Raw genomic sequence first — 16,827 nt, forward strand, 5'->3', positions numbered from 1 at the left:
ATAAAGAGAACGCTATCGACTAAGTTAAACTGCTGACACGAATGGACTTTTATACCATCCATCCATCTTCTTCCGCTTATCTGAGGTCGGGTCGCGGGGTCAGCAGTCTAAGCAGGGAAGCCCAGACCTTCCTCTCCCCAGCCACTTCGTCCAGCTCTTCCCGGGGGATCCCGAGGCGTTCCCAGGCCAGCCGGGAGACATAGTCTTCCCAACGTGTCCTGGGTCTTCCCCGTGGCCTCCTACCGGTTGGACGTGCCCTGAACACCTCCCTAGGGAGGCGTTCGGGTGGCATCCTGACCAGATGCCCGAACCACCTCATCTGGCTTCTCTCGATGTGGAGGAGCAGCGGTTTTACTTTGAGCTCCTCTCAAATGGCAGAGCTTCTCACCCTCTCCTAAGGGAGAGCCCCGCCACCCGGCGGAGGAAACTCATTTTGGCCGCTTGTAACCGTGATCTTGTTCTTTCGGTCATGACCCAAAGCTCATGACCATAGGTGAGGGTAGGAACGTAGATCGAGCGGTAAATTGAGAGCTTTGCCTTCCGGCTCAGCTCCTTCTTCACCTCAACAGATCGATACAACGACCGCATTACTGAAGACGCCGCTCCGATCCGCCTGTCGATCTCACGATCCACGCTTCCCTCGCTCGTGAACAAGACTCCTAGGTACTTGAACTCCTCCACTTGGGGCAGGGTCTCATCCCCAACCCGTAGATGGCACTCCACCCTTTTCCGGGCGAGAACCATGGACTCCGTCTAGGAGGTGCAGATTTTCATTCCGGTCGCTTCACACTCTGCTGCGACTTTTATACCATTTTCTAATTTTATGGGTTCCACCTGTATGATTTAATGACAGAGAATCTGGATGCAGGAAAACATGCAACTCCTATACGTGCCTCTTGAGATCTCACTGTAGGCTTTGTAAGGTCATGTTACTATTAAACTAAACAGAAATTGATGCTAGTACACCCTTTTATAGAAGAAAGAAGAAGAAGAAGGAGCTGAGCCGGAGGGCAAAGCTCTCAATTTACCGGTCGATCTACGTTCCCATCCTCACCTATGGTCATGCACTTTGGGTAATGACCGAAAGGATAAGATCACGGGTACAAGCGGCCGAAATGAGTTTCCTCCGCCGTGTGGCGGGGCTCTCCCTCTGTCATCCGGGAGAAACTCAAAGTAAAGCCGCTGCTCCTCCACATCGAGAGGAGCCAGATGAGGTGGTTCGGGCATCTGCTCAGGATGCCACCCGAACGCCTCCCGAGGGAGGTGTTTAGGGCACGTCCAACCGGTAGGAGGCCACAGGGAAGACCCAGGACACGTTGGGAAGACTATGTCTCCCGGCTGGCCTGGGAATGCCTCGGGATCCCCCGGGAAGAGCTAGACAAAGTGGCTGGGGAGAGGGAAGTCTGGGCTTCCCTGCTTAGGCTGCTGCCCCCGCGACCCGACCTCGGATAAGCGGAAGAAGATGGATGGACACCCTTTTTTCTTTTTTTTTTTCCCAAATAAGAATCGATAAGAGAACCGTTAAGCAAAATCGAAAAGTCCCTTTCAAGGTTTCTCGTTGTTCCCCTTGGGTTGAGGTTTTTTTTGCCCTGATGTAGGATCTGAGCCGAAGATGTTGTTGTTTCTTACGCAGCCCTTTGAGACACTTGTGATGAAGGGCTATATAAATAAACTTTGATTGATTGGTTGATATAATTTCAAATTACAAATATATAATAAATACACTACATTGCTTAATGGGTGATACGTAAAACACTCTCCACACTTTACCGTGTTTGGCGCACTTATCTGCCTGATATTTCTGATTACAAAACTTTAAGGAGGTTGTCAGGGAAGTGAACAAGTAAGTAGAGGAACTTTCACATACTGTTAATGTTCAATGTTTTATTTATATTTCATATTGCATTGTCATCAGGGTCTGTTGAATTAGTTGAAGTAATGTGTTGTTCAGTCTTGTTATAGCTTGTTTTAATCAATGCAATCTGAATTGTTGTTTTGGTACAAATGGTTGTTGTCACACCACAATCAAAGCTCTGCTGTGTGGCAAAAAAATTGTTGAACTCTGTGTGCGTGTGCACACGCATCCATATTACAGCGTATTGGCGTGTACCCTCGAAAAAATGGCTTTGCCGCAGGTTGTACTGTGTTCTTACATGTTTGGCAATCTTCCCTCTTCAATTTGGTATGAAATTAATATGCAGACGTAAAGCATTGCGATCGCAGATTACATGTAAAAACAGCTGTGTTAACGTGATCACAGATCATCACTCTGAGACATCACACATAGTTTTAATATATATTAATAAAATATATAAAAAAACAACTATAGCAAGGGATACCTGTAATAAAAAAACAACTGAAGTTAGTGTAGTGATTTCGATATCAAATTTATTTAGATTCTTATTTAATTATGTTACACATCATCCCACCTCCAAAAAAAACAAGGACCTGGGGATAAGTTGATTGGCAACACTAAATGGTCCCTAGTGTGTGAATGTGAGTGTGAATGTTGTCTGTCTATCTGTGTTGGCCCTGTGATGAGGTGGCGACTTGTCCAGGGTGTAGCCAACACCCCCGCGACCTCAGAAGCGACAAGCGGAAAAAAATGGATGGCTGGATGGATATATTTAATACCTATATAACTACACTAACTTAATCAGAACCAAATTTTTGTTAGTCCAATACGGACTAAAATAGTTTGAACACCCCTGGTGAAGACAGCAGTTTATAAAACAGAGGGATGCAAATTATGTAATGTTTTCAGCAGAGAGGCAACACCAGAAACTTATTTAATGATTATGTACAAATAAAGTGAATTTGATACGACTAATATATTATAAAAAATATCAGCTAGCCAATAAATAGTTACAGTACTTACATCTTGGAGAAAAAAATTACAAGATCAGTTTTTGTAGTGTGAATTTTGGGGTAGTTTTCATCTTCTGTTACCTGGTTAGTCCAGCAGGAGGAGCTACACACCCACAAATGGAAAAAAGAAAGCAGTTAAAAGTCATTTCATTCTCTGAGCGCCACAGTTGACCTTGCGAGAAAGAGGCTTCTTTATCATTATATGTGCAATAAAAAAGCATGCACATTTTCCGTTATCACCCACAAGGGACTGAACCAATAACATCCTGCCCAGTCAGAGGTTTCTTCGTCCACTGGGACCAATGTGACACCATCAGGGGACTGCAGCAGTTAACCTATAGTCTAAATGGTAGCTGAAAGGACATGGTTGCTAATAAAACTTATGTCAGGGACGGCCAAGGGCAAGCGATGGATCGTTCTTGTCCTACGTTCAGAAATCGTTGCTGCAGCAGTGGCGTCTGTCAACGGGCCATCACCTTCCGTGCGTAAAGCTAAAGGTGAAGATGGGTTTGCTGAGTCGACAATGAATCTCCTTGCTTGCTCAGCCATGATAGTCGTCTCTCGGTCACAGCATTGCGTGTGTGTGCACTCCCACCGAGTTAATGTTTAGTTAGCTGTTATATTTGTATGAGGTGTATGAGCATAACAGGAGGAGCAAATGATTGCACTCACCTGCCACTCATGTATGCTAAAACTAAAAGGAAAGTAAGCAGCAAAGTACTCTTAGAGAAGATGTATCTACATTATCGTTCTATCGCAATAGGAGAGGGCTATAACAATGAAGAAAAGCACTTGGAGACCTTTTAATGTTTCTATTCCAGTTGAGATGTATATATTAATGGTTTGTGGCATTTCCAAGTTTTGCTGTGGTTAAGAGTGGTGCAAAAATTCCAAAGTTAAAGCCGTTCTTTTAAAAGAAAAACAAGTTTTTGGTCTGCAAAAACAGGGTGCACACTCGTCCTTAGCATGAACTTCACCTGCATCCAGCAGCTTTATTAAAAGAGTTGCTATGTTTTTCCATCAAATCTCAACGTTTTTAAGAGGAAATTAATAACAAAAGTGTTTGTTGGGATAAGTTTGATCTTATTAATGTTTTCTCAGTGTCTAGTGGCTCAGCCATGTTTGGCGAGGACATACATACAGTGGGGCAAAAAAGTATTTAGTCAGCCACCGATTGTGCAAGTTTTCACACTTAAAATGATGACAGGTCTGTAATTTTCATCATAGGTACACTTCAACTGTGAGAGACAGAATGTGAAAGAACAATCCTGGAATTCACATTTTAAATAATTTATTTGTAAATTATGGTGGAAAATAAGTATTTGGTCAACCATTCAAAGCTTTCACTGATGGAAGGAGGTTTTGGCTCAAAATCTCACGATACATGGCCCCATTCATTCTTTCCTTAACACGGATCCATCGTCCTGTCCCCTTAGCAGAAAAACAGCCCCAAAGCATTATGTTTCCACCCCCATGCTTCACAGTAGGTATGATGTTCTTGGGATGCAACTCAGTATTCTTCTTCCTCCAAACACGCTGAGTTGCGTTTGTACCAAAAAGTTATATTTTGGTTTCATCTGACCACATGACATTCTCCCAATCCTCTGTTGTATTATCCATGTATCCATGGATGATACTGGATTTAATTTTTTCACATTCTGTCTCTCACAGTTGAAGTGTACCTATGATAAAAATTACAGACCTCTGTCATCATTTTAAGTGGGAGAACTTGCACAATTGGTGGCTGACTAAATACTTTTTTGCCCCACTGTATAAAGTGTAAACCAACAGCATGAATTGTAAGGTTTTTTTCCCCCCCCCTGCAGATTGCATGTGGATCTGAGCATAACCTCGCCATTGTTGGTAAGTAGTCTCTTTAAAGAAAGGCATTGTTTAACAACTGCATTTGATTTCAATGATAGCACAGATTAGGATAGCTAACAATAGATTGAATACTGTTCAGTGGTACCTCAATTTCAAGTGGAAGTGCACTTGTTTTGGAATTTTGCCTATCGTTCACAATCATTATGAAAGACATGACGACAAATGTTTTTTTAATGCATTCTCATTTGTAAATAAATGTAAATTAAAGTCTGCTTACAGCGGAACCAATGGGAGGTCTGCTATTTTGCCCATAAAATCCAATAAAAAAAACATCCCAAAATCCGCCAAAAATACTACATTTGCATTTCGTGACTTCAATATTACCCAAGTATTAGTGATATTTTTATTATAAGCGCTAACGCACACAAACTATTTATAATGTTGACATGATCAACTGATTAGCTGCTTCCTCTGAAAATTTTATTCTAGATCATTAATTATGGTTGAAGCACAAGGATGCATTCCGACAAGTTGGTACACTTTGACAGCCAATTTAGACTGGAAAATAGTGAGAACAACACAAAAAGACGCTTGGTTCCACCCACCTTTTCTACACAAGGATTATACATCATTCTTCATCTAAATTGGAATAAAAGAACATCCTAGCAATCAGCATGCTAATGACAGCAGATATTGCGCAGTAAGTTATGTTTGTTTGTTGGCTTTCATGAAGTCTGAAGTGAGTAGAAAACGGTGACGTAGTTGGGAAATGAAAAGCGAACGCTGTAATGCGTTTTTTAAATCAATGGAACATGTATGCTTAAAATGAGCAAAATACATATATAATAAATGTTATTATAAAAGTGTCCATTACTGTATTACATAGATACTTACAAAATGCATATAATACCTCAATGGAGATGTTTTTTTTTTTTTTTTTAAAGGCTTTATAGGCAAAATTGAGCGGCTCCCATAATCTCCTTTGTAAGCAGATCGCATTGCATTCATTTGATATTCAGAATGCATTAGAAATAATACATGCATCGTCTTGTCTTTTATAATGATCGTGAACAATAGGAAAAAAAGTGCAGTTCCTCTTTAAGAATAGGTAACTGTCATTTGAGAACTTTTTACCACGCAGGAAAGCAGGAACCTTATACAAGAATATGAGTCTGGACATTTTTGGAATTGCTGAAACAAAATGGATAGAAAGTGGAAAAATAAAAAGAGAGAACTACATTATGTATTCTGGTGGTGAACAGCACACACATGGAGTTGCTGTCATGAAGAGAAATAATACCTTTCACAAATACAGTGCATCCAGAAAGTATTCACTGCACTTAATTTTACCTCTTTTACGTCAGAGCCTTATTGCAAAATGGAATAAAGTAATTATTGTCCCCAAAATTTTACACAAATTATCCCATAATGAATGCTATTTTTTCATAATTTTTTGGAAATTTTAAATTTTTGAAAACTTAGAAATCGTATTTGCACAAGTATTCACAGTCTTTGTCATGAAGTTCAAAAGTGAACTTAAAAGCATCCTTTTTCAACAAATCATCCTTAAGATGTTCCTACAACTTAATTGGGGTCCACCTGTGGTGAATTCAATTGGTTGGACAAGATTTTGACAGGCACACACCTGTTTGTATAGAATGTAAGGTCCCACACTTGACAGTGCATTGCAGAGCACAAACCCAACTGTGAAATAAAAAACAATTGTCTGTAGACCTCTGGGACAGGATTGTTTAGACGCAAAAACCTGTGGAAGGGTACAGAAAAATATATGGTGCCTTGAAGGTCCCAATGAGCACAGTGGCCTCCATAATCTTCAAATCGAAGAGGTTTGGAACCACCAGGATCTTCCTAGAGCTGGACGGCCGTCTAAACTGAGCAATGAGGGGAGAAGGACCTTAGTCAGCGAGGTAACCAACTTACCAAGAACCTGATGGTCACTCTTTCAGAACTACCGCATTCTTCTGTGGAGAGAGAAGAGCCTTCCAGGAGGACATCCAGACAAAGCAATTTCTCATGCACGTTTGCCAAAATGCACTTAAAAGACTCTGACCATGGTAAACAAAATTATCTCGTCTGATGAGACAAGATTGAACTCTTTGGTCTGAATACCAGGTGTCCTGTTTGGAAGAAAGCAGACACCAATCACCACCAGGCCATTACCATTTCTACAGTAAAGCATGGTGGTGGTAGCATTATGTAGTGGGGATGTTTTTCAGCAGCAGTAACTGGGAGACTAGTCAGGTTAGAGGGACATTTTAATGCAGCAATGTACACAGACATCCTTGATAAAAACCTGCTCCGGATCGTTCTTGAAATCAGACTGGGTAGACGGTTCATCTTTAAGGAGAACAATGCCCCTAAGCACGCAACCAAGATATCAAAGGAATGGATTTAGGACAACTCTGTAAATATCCTTGAGTAGCCTAGCTAGAACCCAGACTTCAATATGATTGAAGATCTCTTGAGATCTAAAAATGGTTGCACAGCGACAATTCCCATCCAACCTGATTGAGCTTGAGAGAGGCTGCAACTGGACAAAACTGCCCAAAGATATCAATCAATCATCCATCCATCCATCCATTTTCTACCACTTGTCCCTTTAGGGGTGAAGGCTGCATTCAGGCGGAAGGCGGGGTACACCCTGGACAAGTCGCCCCCTCATCACAGGGCCAACACAGATAGACAGACAGACAACATTCACACTCACATTCACACACTAGGGCCAGTTTAGTGTTGTCAATCAACCTATCCCTAGGTGCATGTCTTTGGCGATGGGAGGAAGTCGGAGTACCCGGAGAGAACCCACGCAATCAATCAATCAATGTTTATTTATATAGCCCTTAATCACAAGTGTCTCAAAGGGCTGCACAAGCCACAACGACATCCTCAGACATCCTCTGACCCCACATTAGGGCAAGAAAAAATTATATCCAATGGGCACAATGACAAACCTTTGAGGGGACCGCAGATGTGGAACTCGGCACGTTACTTTACAGTTGTTATGGGAAACACACTGCATCCTGTCAGTAAGATAGGAGTTGAAACAAGAAAAGGCTAAGTCTGACATACCAATACATTTTGATACGTTCTAATAAAATGTTATGATCGACGGTATTGAAAGCAGCGCTAAGATCAAATAGCAGCAACACGGATGAAGTATCAGCATCCATAGATAGCAATAGATCATTAGTCATTTTTGCGAGGGCTGTATCCATAGAGTATTTCCCTGACACTGGACTGAAAGGGTTCACAGAGATTGTTAGACGCCAAGTGTTCATTTAGCTGCTGTGCAACAATTTTTTTTCAGGATTTTCAAGATAAAGCGATGGTGGCACACCGGCTTGTATTTTACCAAGAAGTCAGGATCGAGGTTAGGTCTTTTGAGCAGAGGATCAATAACCGCTTTTTTGAATGCTTAGGGAACAGTGCGATAGGAAAGTGATATGTTTATCATATTTAGCACTGATGGACCTAATATATTTAAAACAGCTCCTTGATAAGTTTCTAAGGAAGTGGATCAAGTAAACATGCTGTTTGTTTTGTCCCATTTACAGGTCACAGGAGTTCCTCTAATGTAATTTCATCAAAAAGAGAGAGACTATTTTGGACGGCAATATCCGTTGTACATACATTCGTATCTGTGTTAATAGAGCCCAGTTGTAGTTGGTATGCGTTGTCTTTAATCTCCTTTCTAACGAGTTACATTTTCTTATTAAAGAAATTCATGAAGTCATCAGCTGAGCGGGTGGAGCTACTGGGGGGAGTCCCCTGTTGGGTTAGTGATGCTACTGTACTGAACAAATATTTAGGATTGTTTTTATTGAGGCGGATGAAATTGGAGTTGTAATTTACTTCAGCTAAAGGAAGCGTGCGTTTACAAGTTATTAAACTATCACTCCATGCTTGATGGATAACCACAAGTTTAGTCGCAAGCCATTTGCGTTCTAGCTTTCTACATGATAGTTTAAGGGCTCTAGTTTCTTCTGTAAACCAGGAGGTATGCCTTTTAGGGGCCTTTTTTTAGCTTTAGCGGTGCTATACTATCTATGGCGTCGTACAGGGCATCGTTAAAGTTGTTAGTGTGGTTATTGATAGAGCTCACATAATTTGGGAATGGCGCCATTACCGAAGGCAGTAGCCCAGCAGGAGTCACAATTGGGACATTAATGTTGCGGCTGCTTTAGCAGTGGTTATTAGTAGCTTGTTGACAATGAGTCAGAACTTTAAATTTTATAAGGTAATGATTGGACATTACTTTAGTGTACGGGACTATCATAACTTTGGAGGTGGTGACACCCCGGACAAGGACTAGATCAATTATATTACCGTTGCGATGCGTGGGTTCATTTATTATTTGTGTAATAACACAGCTATCAATTATATTCTGGAGCGCTACAAACAGAGGGTCTGATGGGGTATCCATCCATTCATTTTCTACCGCTTATTCCCTTTTGGGGTGGCGGGGGGCACTGGTGCCTATCTCAGCTACAATCAGGCGGAAGGCGGTGTACACCCTGGACAAGTCGCCACCTCATCGCAGGGCCAACAGAGATAGACAGACAACATTCACACACACATTCACACACTAGGGCCAATTTAGTGTTGCCAATCAACTTATCCCCAGGTGCATGTCTTTGGAAGTGGGAGGAACCCGGAGTACCCGGAGGGAATCCACGCATTCATGGGGAGGACATGCAAACTCCACACACAAAGATTCCGAGCCTGGAATTGAATCCTGACTACTCAGGACCTTCGTATTGTGAGGCAGACGCACTAACCCCTCTGCCACCGTGAAGCCCTGATGGGGTATTCATATGGATATTAATATCCCCCATTATAACAACAATTATATTATCTGCGTGCGTCACCAGATTAACGACAAACTGAAAATTCAGTGATAAAATTCGTATAGGGCCCAGAAGGCCGGTAGATAACAGCCAGATAGAGAGGTAGCGGTGTGACAGCCTGTGGTTTCGTTTTCAAAATGACTTGAGGCTGTAATTGCTTCCAAAAGTCCATGGGTTAAGGTTAGGGTTAGGGTTGGGGTTAGGGTTAGGGTGTGAAAAATACCAACGCAGTGGTAGTAAGCAAAAATCAACCAGTTTCTAAAATAATCCTAATAGGTTATACTTGAATAGCGCTTTTCTACCTTAAAGGTACTCAAAGCGCTTTGACTCTATTGTCAAATTCACCCATTCAACTCATACATTCACACACTGATGGTGGGACCTGCCATGCCAGGACCTAACCATGACCCATCAGGAGCAAGGGTGAAGTGTCTTGCTCAAGGACACAACAGATGTGACGAGGATGGCAGAAGCTGGGGATCATACCCCTCAAGTTGCGGGTATGGCCGTTCTACCAACTGAGCCACGCCGTTCCCCGTAATAGATGGCAGCACTTTAGAACAAGTGTAAAATATAGTGTATCTTGGTCAGATGTAGTTTGAAATTTAAATAAAAAGAATAATTGAAATAGCTAGGAAGTCATGTGAAAATATATAGAAACTAATAACATCAAAATAATTAATATTTGAAACAAGGAAAATAATGCTAAAATGCTGCGTGGTCGTCCCTACAGTATGGTTCTAGGACATGGACCTTAACAAAAACTTTATCAAAGAAATTGAAAGCATTCAAGCTTTGGTTATACAGAAGAATGTTAAAAGTCTCATGGACGGATTATAAAACACACACATTTTAGAAACAATGAATTGTAATAAACTACTGCTAAACACAATCAAATCACAGAAACAAAAGTGTTTTGACCATATAATTCATATCAAGAGAAGATGTTGAGTTGAGATACACGTGTTTTTAGTTAAGAGCTCTGTCACAGAACCAATTAAGCTCGCAAGTTGAGATACTACTGTAAATATAAATGGTAGTATTCATTTTACCACTTTACTGGATGATTGTCTAATATATTACAGTAAAAACCTCGGTATGAAATGGTTATCCTTCTGGTGGCTTCAGAGGATTTCTGAGGTCAGTTCATTGCTATGTGGCCTTTTGCAGAAGGAAGTAATTACTGCTTGCCAAGATGTGGGGGATCACTGGCAGATGAAATTATGCGAGCAGGACTGTAAATGAGATGAATTAGCTACACACAAATTTACTGGCATGTCTTTACAGTTTAATGTTTTGGAAAGCAGTGTCCCTTTTAATCTGCACAAGACCAATAACAGTGTCAGGTATTCCTGAACAAGAAGTAAAACCTTTTGAGCATTTGTGCCTCCTAATCAAATATACAAACGTCACCCCCTCCCCAACTTAAATGGTAACAAGAAAAATAATCTGGCCCAGTTTTTGCATCAACATGACTAAAAATACTCCACAAGAAGATGAAACTAAAGTACATGCAGGTGCATCTATAAATGTCATGTGGACCTGCCATCAAAATTAGGAATTATAATGAGCAGGGACGCTCTGTCACAGTGTCATAAAGCTCTAGAGCAGGGGTATTCAACTAAATTGTTTTTGGGGGCCACATTTCCAGAAAGCTAAGGATCGGGGGTACGGACTTCTCCCTTCGCTATCAGTGTTATTGTGTTAATTCTGAAGAACATCTGCAGTGGGCATTGGATTTTGTTTTGTTTATTTTTGTTATATAATTACAGGAGCGGTCTGCTGTTTTAAGACTCTTCTGCGAAAAAAGCTAATGTCAAAGATAATCTCTGTGAAAGCACTGTCATATTTTTAAGATTCTGCTGCAAAATTGTGAGTCACGTATTTAAACTGAACTTGTGTGCCACCAGTTGAATGATGAAAAAGAGAGGACCTAAAATATAACCTTGAGGAGCACTACTGGCATAACTTAATACATTAAACAAATGGCTACAAACTGCATCTAAAGTAAATAAATTATAGCAACATTAAATCGTATTACGAAAAAAATTATGTAACTAAAAAGAGGACTTAAAGGGGTGCCTTTAAGAACGCCTCGGTGATGTAAATCACAAGTATATGAGCTTTAATTGGTTTTGTGACAGAGCTCTTAACTCAAAACACTTGTATCTCAACTCAACATATCCTATTGAAATTAATTTGTGCTTTTCAACATGTGACAACTTTTTTTAAAAAAGTCCCTGCTCATTATACTTCCTCATTTTGATGGCAGGTCCACGTGACATTTCTAGATGCACCTGCATGTACTTTTGTTTCATATTCCTGTGGAGTATTTTTAGTCATTTGATGCAAAAATCACAAGTTGTCTAGCAAGGTTAAAATGTTAGTGCAAGGATCTGCCAATGTGTTTACAGTGGCCAAAGTTCCTCTGTACAACAGGAGCATTCTAGTGTTTTAGGAATTTGTTGCAAAAATGTTTGTCTCCCAAGTTGTGAACTGAACTTGGGGGCCGGTATGGTGTCATTCCTGGGCCTGCTGGTTGAATAGCCCTGCTCTAAAGGATGGGAAGGCAAGAACGTGCAGAGGGAGCGTACAAGTGAACCTCATGCACCTCCCTTCTCCTCATTTTCTCCTGCTGTCTTGAGCACATCGGCGGTGGTTGTGTTGGCGGCAGCAGTAGCAACGGAATAGCAAAACAGGATTGGAAGCCGAGACCTGAGTGCTGCTATTTCTGGTGCTGAAGTAGGTCAGACAAAAAGGAAGTGAGAGCACTGCATGCTGCTTATATCAGTTGCCTGCTCTACCCTTGCACATCTGCTCCTGGGGAAGTGCTCCCCACTCATTTAGTTGGTGGTCTGATCGCTGGGAGCCGGTGGACTTGCCACATCCATCGCTGAGAAAAGATTAGTGTTACTGACTGAACAGTTTTCATGTTCTCACGCCTATTAATGGATGACAAGTCACACCTGCGGAAGTGTTAATTGTTTGTGACATTTTAAACTGTCGATCCTGAAACCATTAAAAACCGGACGTGTTTGCTGGGAAACGGTTTTTGGTTTCAGCGTCTTGATTTCAAATCCGTCTTTGTTGTGCAGAAAGTGCAGCACTTTGTTGCCATGGAAACACTGATGTGCGGTATACTCCTGTCAGTGAGGGAATAAAGCACAGCGCCCAAATAAGGCGCTCTCTCCCCTGGTGGACACAATGCTTCAAAACAGGAAATTCATTTATAGATTAGCACTGGCATGTTACTGAATACTGTCTGTCATTATGAAGACCCGTGGTGCATGTTTGTTTGTAATGCATCGGCCATAGCTGGCAGACTGACACACTGACATAAGCTTGCTGGCGTGACATCTTGGTCTCCTAACTAGCAAAAGCATATGTTTCAATATCTGCATCCAAAACACTGACAGAGCCAAGCAGAAAAAGACAGGCCTCAATGAAATGGACGGAAAGACAAAGCGTGAAAGGCACACGACAGCCAGATAGGTAGAGCTCGAGGATGTGTTACCCTTGAGAAAGCAAGCTCGCTTCTGTTGCCATGGTAATGGGGTCTATTAGGTAACTGTGTTGCCATGGCACGTGTCTCCTCGGTGATGCAGCCCTGACCACACCCACTAACAAGCTCTCCAGCTGTGAAGAGCAGGGAAGCTTTATTTCTGGCTGACTGAGTGTCAGCGTGTGCGTGTTTGTTTTCTGATTCCCTTTCTTCTTTGCAGCCTCCCCGCCACTCCAGGCTGCTAATATTAGCTCGCATGTAAAAAAGAGTTGTGTTCTTTTGGTTCTACTGACCCATTACCCATCTCCTTCTCAGGGGGGCGTCTGCTTTCCTGGGGCTGGAACGAGCACGGAACAAGCGGAGACGGTTCACTGGCCGACGTTTTTGAGCCACAGCTCGTTCTCGGTGTCAAGCCTCTTCTCATTGGCTGCGGGGCCGGACACTCAATGGTGGTGTGCGCAGGGAAGACGTGCTAAGACCACTGATAAACTCTGCACATATTGGAGACAGCGCATGTCTAATACTAGACCTGAATTCCTGAAATTGTATTATTTTCTGAACGAACTGACTCAATAGGTTTTGGAAATATGCAGCAACTTTCACCTTCCTATTGACAAGGGTAGTTATGTGCGTGCGTCATAAATATCTGGATGTGTGTGGTCATGACTTATGTCTGGTGTGGACAGGGGCCAATAATTTCTCTGGCCTGCCCGTCACTTTAACAGCCATGATGGTGGGCGATGTCTTTACAGGACATGGTCATTCCTACCCTTCCCACCATGTTGTCCCTCCTGAATGAATGAAGACGTTAAGACTAATGTGGGGGATGGGCCCGGCCGCCGCATCAAGTCCATCTTCCCATGTCAGCGTTTTTATTGCTGTAATCTTGAACGTTGGGAGGTGCTGATGCTCATACTTTATAGCCGCCATTTGTGTCACCGGGTGATTTACTTATTGCACAGAAATATTCCTGTACCAAAACTTGCGTCACATGAACTTAATGGGAAATTTTGCCTGTCAATCCCCATCACTTTGTGAGACAAGCACACAACACTTTTTTATGCAGTCTAAATCGTAAATAAATGCTAGCAAGAGGCAGCTAAGAAAATAGTTAATGGAGATTCGATCTATTCCGCCTATAACAGCCTCCAACATTTTATATACATGCTGTAAGTATATACTGTATGTAATTTAGTAACATGCACATTTATTATAATATTTTATGTTTAAGTATTTTTGTAAGTTTAATCATTGTCAGAACTTTTATGGGCCCATTGATTTCACAGAGCGCATCGTAACGTTCACTATTTCAACAATAATTCATGGTGGAAATCATTAGAGACAGCGATGACAACTTTGGGACAAATGATGATACATAACCCTATATTTTTGAGTCCGAATATACGGAGTATGAGCCACAAGTTTTAGAAACTGTGCTTAACAGATCCTGCGTCGTGTTAAACAAGAAATACAAACTACGAACATAATACAACAATCACTTATTGTACAATGTCCGCTCTAACTAGGATGCTGACTGATGGGATGTTTATATGATTCAGCACAAGACTTATTTTCCCCATTTAGATAAATTCATCATGATCCTCCAAAAAAAGAGGCAGCAAACGAGCATACTATCCCATCTTCCTTGCAATGTTTTTGGGTAGAGGTTACATTTCAAATTTGACCAACTTCTTGGCTTATACCCACAGGGTCTAGCATACAGGTGAGAGGCATGACTTATGATTTATTGCACACTTTTACCAACTCAGGGGTGATGCAGCCCATCTGCTCAGTAGGTAAGAGCTGCAGTAGCTAGTTACCGTCATCAACAAGGCGCCGTGTTACTAAAATAGTCCCTCTGCGTTAGCTCTTACAATACCACTGTCGCTTAGGCTTGGTTAATTGGGTCATGGCATGTAAATTGAGTATAGTTGGTGTTTTTTTAGAGGGCTTTTTAGGTGAAATAGATCATTCCTATTGTTAGGCGTCTAGTACTGGCCATATTTTCGATTTTAGACTGCATAAAAAGAGGAAAATGTGTGTTGTTGTCTCAAATAAAGATTGTGCATGAAAGGCAAAATAAAAACAAGTGCAATTTCCCTTTAAAGATTTGCCATATCAGCACCATCTTGCATATTTATAAGCTGTGCAGGCATCTGCAGTGCACTACCTGGAAACCACACAGGTCAAGGCCACGGCAGGATCAGCATGGCTCATAAATAATGCTTGAATTATGGTTACTTTATTTATATCTTTTTTTAAATTTAATAACACTCAGCAAATTAAATATGCTTTATATCTCAAATGCACAAATGTTTTTTTAATTAAAAATGTTTTTAAAGAAAACAAAAACCCTTCTGACAATGATCATTTGTGTTTGTTTGTTAAATTTTATTTAACACTGTTTATCACACAGGTCTCAACTGTATTGTTTAGAGAAGACACCAAAAATTCCCTAACTAACAACTGATGAAAACTACCACTGAACACCCAACTAAGAGAACTAGCCAAACAAAACACATCAGTGTTCAAAACACACTATGTGTGCGCGCACACACACACACACTCAATTCTCACTAAAAGTCACACTTTAGTTGCGTCTTCCATATAATGACTGTTAAATGAGTTTGTTTAATAATAATATTGTTACAATGACCAGAACCCGGTTCCCAGTGGTTGGTTGGCAGTGTGTTTGCAGTTGTTTGTTAAAAAGTTGGTCCCTTTTACACTAACTTTTCCACACAAACAATGGAAGCTGCACTTTGAACATGTCTGTAATGGTTGTTATCTACTAATTACAGTGCTCATTACTGCCTTTCCTTGTTGAACCACACTGGGATTCTTGTATATTGAATGGAAAATCACCATCTCGTAAAATGCCAGCAGTTTACGTAAAATAAAATTACATTTGCATTGCAATTTTTTACTTTTAATTACTACATACCTTCTATTTAACTACTTAAAAAAAGATAAATATGTTTCACTGAAAGTACACCATTGGGTGGCAGTGTCATTTTTGGGCCATTTATCCAACTCAATTGAATAAAGTTGATATTGTTCTTTGGAATGTTTAATTCTAGTAAAACATATAAGATGGTATATGTGGTGTTCCCCTCAAAATTGAACAGTTTTAGCGCATTCTTGTAAAGATAAAGCTATTACCAAGTCAAAAAATGACTCTTAACTATAAATACCTGTAAAACCTTTGAAAATGAACTGTCTAGGGTACACTTGAGGTAGAGACTATTTTGCACTATATGGTGGTTAACTTCTTTTTACACTTATTGCACTCTTCTTATCAGAATAAAGAGGTCATTTTCCGTATCTATAAATTCTAAGTCAACAAACATCGACAATTGAATTGCGTTAAACCTTTACGGTTCCATCCATACATCTATTTTCTACCCCTTGTCACCTTTCGGGGTCGCGTGGGGTGCTGAAGCCTAGCTCAGTTGCACTCGGGAAGTCGCCACTTAATCGCAGGGCCAACACAGATTCCTCTATCAATAAAAAAACTGTCAGATTTTTTTACACTTTCTTTTGACTTTTGTTTTTAATTAGGTGTATCAAATTCTGATTGATTAATTATACTCATATTTATTAGCACATTATGTTTTTAATCTTGTTAATCCAATTTTTATTCTCTTACTTTACTGTCTATGTATGCCATCGAGTTTCCTCACCTTCTTCTTGTGCTTGACTGAGTGGAACTTCATGCAGCACAAAAATACAGCCATGGCGAAAAGGAGGTTTTTCTCTGACATA

The 16,827-nt window shown here is 40.9% G+C and overlaps 1 protein-coding gene across 3 annotated transcripts in view; it reads left to right on the forward strand.

Moving 5' to 3' along the window:
- sergef (secretion regulating guanine nucleotide exchange factor) overlaps positions 1 to 16,827 on the forward strand; it is a 37,857-nt gene that overhangs the window by 9,343 nt on the left and 11,687 nt on the right. The window contains exons 10-11 of one of the 3 annotated variants that reach the window (XM_061917233.1): positions 4,695 to 4,731; positions 13,378 to 16,595. In XM_061917233.1, coding sequence (XP_061773217.1) covers positions 4,695 to 4,731; positions 13,378 to 13,538 — 198 coding nt within the window. In that variant the 3' untranslated portion in view covers positions 13,539 to 16,595. Of the gene's footprint in view, positions 1 to 4,694; positions 4,732 to 13,377; positions 16,596 to 16,827 lie in introns of those variants that run through there. The other 2 variants (XM_061917234.1, XM_061917232.1) reach the window with 2 other exon arrangements.

The sequence above is a fragment of the Nerophis ophidion genome, linkage group LG12 (genome assembly GCF_033978795.1).
Source record: "Nerophis ophidion isolate RoL-2023_Sa linkage group LG12, RoL_Noph_v1.0, whole genome shotgun sequence".
In the NCBI taxonomy this organism is placed as follows: domain Eukaryota; kingdom Metazoa; phylum Chordata; class Actinopteri; order Syngnathiformes; family Syngnathidae; genus Nerophis; species Nerophis ophidion.